We start from the raw sequence: 5,011 nt of genomic DNA on the forward strand, positions 1-5,011 counted from the left end.
CAGCCCTTATTAGCCTTGTAAGATTTACATCACGCATCCTGCATAGGTGCCTACCAGTAGAAAAAATCAGGCTGGTGGGCATTCATAACAGGGTCTTCTAAACTGTGGCTTTGCAGCTATAGAACTCAGTTCCTTCTGAGACTGAAAAGGCTCCATTTCTCATGTCAATTAAACAGAACTTAACAATTTCAAAAGCACCCCTCTCCGGCTTGTAATAGCTAATATAAACTGGGGTTATAAGTGGGGGCTTTTCGTACTGGGGTCTGGCTGGCTGATAACTAATTATGTGCTGATATTTAGGCATTGGTATTATTATGGGTACATGTGACAAAGCCTTTAGTGTTATCATCCCAAACTTGTGGAAAGCTCTGGTGATACAGATTTAGCAGGCACCTTCTGTTTCATCCTTTAAATGCCTGCTGAAAACTTTTTATGCCACCAGGCTCTTGCATGCAATTAAGAAAATATATTTCCATAATGATTAGTTTATCATCTCAGATTTTTAATTTGTATATAGTTTTATTGCGTTGTTGTAAGCAACTTTGATATTTATTTATGACACAGTGAAATATAAATACTTTTATAAATAAATAAGCTCATTTTCAAAAAAGTGGCTTATAAACAAACTACTAGATAAAAGATAAAACTACTAGATAAACTACTAAGTAAAAGCCAAACTGGCTGGAATTTTACATCATCGGAAATACTTTCCAAACATAAAAGAAGGCATTGCATGTATTTCAGTTAAGGTTGTTTTAATAAGACAAAACAACCAGAAAAGTGAGTGGGAAAGAAGCTACAAAAAGCAAGGAGGAAACCTATCAGATTTCACAGTTCTTTTTTCTCACAAGCTGATCCCTGGTGTTCAGCTCAGGCCTCAGAACAATGATATAGAATTTGGGGAGGAAGATGCAACCCAGCAACCCAGAGCTAGAAGTCAAGATAGAGAAGATCTCCACAGCCACCATATATTTTCCTTTGGTGCTCAGGTAGGTGGGGACAAAGGACAGCCAAACACTGCAGAAGACCAGCATGCTGAAGGTGATGAGCTTGGCTTCATTGAAAGTATCAGGTAGCTTCCTGGCCAAGAAAGCCACAGTGAAGCTGATGATGGCCAGAAGACCCATGTAGCCCAGGACAGTATAAAACATGGGGCCTGATCCTTCATTGCACTGCACAATGATCTGGCCAATCTGGGAGTGCATGTCAAACTCTGGGAAGGGGGGAGAGGTTGCCAACCACAGTGCACAGATGCCAGTTTGAATAAGAGTGCAAAGGATGATGACTGACACTGCCAGCCTCTTCCCCACCCATTTCCTCATCCTGTTTCCTGGCTTGGTGGCCATGAAGGCCAGAACCACAGTGATGGTTTTTGCCAGCACACAAGAAACAGCCAAGGAGAAGATGATTCCAAACACCGTTTGACGGAGAAGGCAGGTCACCTTTGCAGGCTCCCCAATGAATAAGAGGGAGCAGAGAAAGCAAAGCAAGAGGGAAATGAGGAGGGTGCAGGTGATGTTCCAGTTGTTGGCCTTGATGATGGGAGTCTCCTGGTGTTGAATGAAGATCCACATCACCACAAGTGTGATCAGAAAAAGGGAAAGTGCAAATGAAGTCAGAATTATTCCCAAGGTCTCTCCATATGATAGAAAACTTACAGTTTTAGCGATACAGCCATCCTGATTTCTATTTGGATGTTGATCCTCAGGGCACTTGTTACAGTGGTCTGCATCTGAAAGTTATAAATCTTAATCATTGAAAATGTGCATGGATCTTCTTCAGCATCAACTGTTTCATGGTGTGGCATAAAATATGGCCTCTGTAACATTTCTCTTGAACAAGAAGAACAGAATCCCTTCCCCTTTTTTTGATGATAATGTGATAAAACAAAGGAATCCCCTTTCTAAGGAACACCCTTTCTAAGGACTATCTGCAATGGCCCATTCACACATCAGAGTCATGGACCTTTGAGAACATTTATTTTACAGACACCTGGATTAGCATTCCCCATGTAACTGTGCAGTCTCTACTTACCTGTCAAGGCTGAAATCATGCCTTCAGAGCACTGAGGACAATCATAACAACAAATCTGTTCCCCCTGCCGTGCCATCTTGCTTTGTCCAGGGTGGCAACTCTCAACACATGTGGATTGTGGTGTGATCTAAGAATATCCAGAAAGAAAGAATTTAAAGTATAAACAATTGGTATTAAACTGCCAGCCCACAGGGCTACTGAAGGCCCAACATGAATGTATAAAGATTACCCAGTCCTTACACCTCCTCATCCCCTCTCCTGGATTTCTGCAGATTCCTCCTGAAATATCTGCATGGAACCAGAACAGCTTGGACTTTACACTATTCTGTGTGAAATGAGGGGCTGGCAGGATTTGTTCAGAATCTATTGTTCTGGAGAATATCTGTGTTTCCCACCTGGTTAAACTTGTGATTCCACACAACAGCACTTCCATTGATGGTGAACTTCTTTCCTTCAGGAGCCTTTGGATCAAGTCTTCCAACGTGAACTCTGTGTATGGACAAATTGGGGAATGTGACAGTATTGACAATATCATATCCTGTTGCCCAGTCTCCATTTTCATCAAAAAAAAATTCTTCTCCAGCACTGTTGTTGAAACGGATGTGTTTCAGGAAGGAGTGAAGCTACGTAGATTGGAGAAGAAAAGGACATGTTACTGCCAATTGCAGTAACAGTTACTGTGATTTACCTGGAATTTACTTTCTTGTTTGGGGGCTTGTAGACACTTCCATTTGTCCCATTCCTTGAAAGTGTGGGTCTGTGTGTTTCTACTTGACCTACACTTCCTAGGCAAGGGACGTGGGTGGTGCTGTGGGCTAAACCATGGAGCCTCTTGGGCTTGCCGATCGGAAGGTCAGCGGTTTGAATCCCCATGATGGAGCAACCTCCCGTTGCTCTGTCCCAGCTCCTGCCAACCCATCTATGAAGAAAATAGAATGGGGATGCAGGTGGCACTGTGGTCTAAACCACAGAGCCTCTTGGGCTTGCTGATCAGAAGGTTGGCAGTTCGAATCTGTGTGATGGGGTGAGCTCCCGTCACTCTGTCCTAGCTCCTGCCAACCTAGCAGTTCGAAAGCACGCCAGTTCAAATAGATAAGTAGGTACCGCTGCAGTGGGAAGGTAAATGGCATTAACAGATTCTGAACATGCACTCTGGTTTTTGTCACGGTATTCCTTTGCACCAGAAGCAGTTTAGTCATGCTAGCCACGTGGCCTGGAAAGCTGCCTGTGGACAAACGCCGTCTCCCTTGGCCTGAAAGCAAGATGAGTGCCGTGAACCCATAGTCACTTTTGACTGGACTTTCGACCATCCTGGGGTCCATACACTTCCTACACATACCATACACTTCCTAGGCACAGATCTGACCCATTCTCCTCTTGCCTCACTTCTTTCACAGGGAAAACCCACTTTTTGTTGTGCTCCAGTTGAGTGCAAAGGAAGGGTTTTCCCCTGGGGAAAGCAGCAGAACAGCAGCAGCAGGACAAGAAGAAGTGTGGAAAATCACTTTGTCACTCTAATATCATACTCAACTAGCTCCTTCTTATTATTGTGTGGGGGATATAGTCAATGGAATAAAATATTTTCTCAATTTTCATGGTTGCCATAACAAAATATGAGGCCCATGTTGAATATGCTTCGTTCACAACCTTTATAACCTCCCTGAACTTTGTCAGTTCTAGATGCCTTGGACTTCAGGCCACATCATTCCTGACCGTTGGTCATTTTGGCTGGTGCAAAAAGGAAACTGTAGTCAACAACTTTTGAGGAATACTAGGTTGGGGAAAGCTAGCAGAGAACATTTCAAAATTCTGCGAAGAAACACAGCATCTTAAATCAATATGGTTCATCAGGGCAAGCTCAGTATTTGTATATGTATGTGTGTTGTTGCTGAATCAAACTCAGTCAATTGCTAAGTAATAAACCTGAATCCAGCATTCATGGTCATATATTAAGTAGAGGTGGGCATGAGTTTCCTACCTGCCATGGGTAAACATTTGAGCCATTTCTTGTGGCACCATTGAGTGTTGCCTTCTGCCTAGATCTTGATGAAAACATGGCGTGGAGAGCATGTGCAACAGCGTAAACTGCATTGTAAATACTGTAGCTCTGACCAGACATTCCCATTTCAAAAACCAATCCAGAGAGGCTCTTCAAGGTTTCTTTTCCAGTACAGTTTTTTATGTCTTCTGCAACAATGCCCAGTGACGGAAATGCACACATAAATGAGACAGACCAGAAATGATGGATGTAATAAAGTGTAGATTGATTAGGATGTACAGTCTCAAGGAACTCTTCATATTTTGCCATATAATTTGTGTGGCGTGTGAAGGACAAGGTGCCATTGAAGGTTTTTGGTGTGAATGCTAACTTATCCAGCACAGTTGTGAAATCCCACTGAGCTGTTATGATCCAAACCCTCTCTTCTGGCTTCCTTGCAGGAAATTCATGCAGCAATAGAACCATTCTTAAGCTCTCCATAGTCCGTGACTCCCCATGAACGAGAATCACCTTGGTTACAGCCGAAAACAGAACGGTGCTTATTCTCGCCAAGTTCTTATTTTTTAGCAGTGTTTTATCCCAGGCCTCCTTCGGTGTTGGAATAACTTCCTTAAAAGCCACACAAATATTGTTCTGGTGCAGCCAAGGCATGAGAGTCCTCAACAGTATTTCTCCAATGTCGTCATCTGAAATAATAAGGCCAATCCAAGTCCATCCAAAATGCTGAAGCAGCTGAACAATCCCAGCATACTGAGGACGTTCATTTGGCATCATCCGATAGACAGAAGGGAACTGTGTTTTATCGCTCAGTGCAGGGTCGAAGGATTTATAGCTGAGCTAAAAAACAGGAGCAACACATTTTTTTTTAGACCTAACCAAAAATTTAGATTTTCCTTTGGTGATCTGGCAGGAGAGAACGTTGAGGTCATTTTATATTTGATACAAATACTGCAGAGACTATAAACTCTCCAATACCAC

General features: G+C 42.8%; 1 protein-coding gene across 1 annotated transcript; it reads right to left on the reverse strand.

Annotated features, from left to right (window-relative positions):
• Positions 1-666: 666 nt before the first annotated feature.
• On the reverse strand, positions 667-4,288 carry LOC310829208 (vomeronasal type-2 receptor 26-like). The gene is made up of 4 exons (XM_083707445.1): positions 4,013-4,288; positions 2,430-2,657; positions 2,035-2,161; positions 667-1,732 (listed from the first exon to the last, which is right to left on the reverse strand). Exons 1-4 carry the CDS (start codon positions 4,253-4,255, stop codon positions 822-824), a joined length of 1,509 nt encoding a protein of 502 aa, XP_083563571.1. The 5' UTR covers positions 4,256-4,288; the 3' UTR covers positions 667-821.
• Positions 4,289-5,011: the final 723 nt, after the last annotated feature.

This window comes from Podarcis gaigeae (assembly GCF_964106915.1).
Source record: "Podarcis gaigeae genome assembly, chromosome: 13".
NCBI lineage: Eukaryota > Metazoa > Chordata > Lepidosauria > Squamata > Lacertidae > Podarcis > Podarcis gaigeae.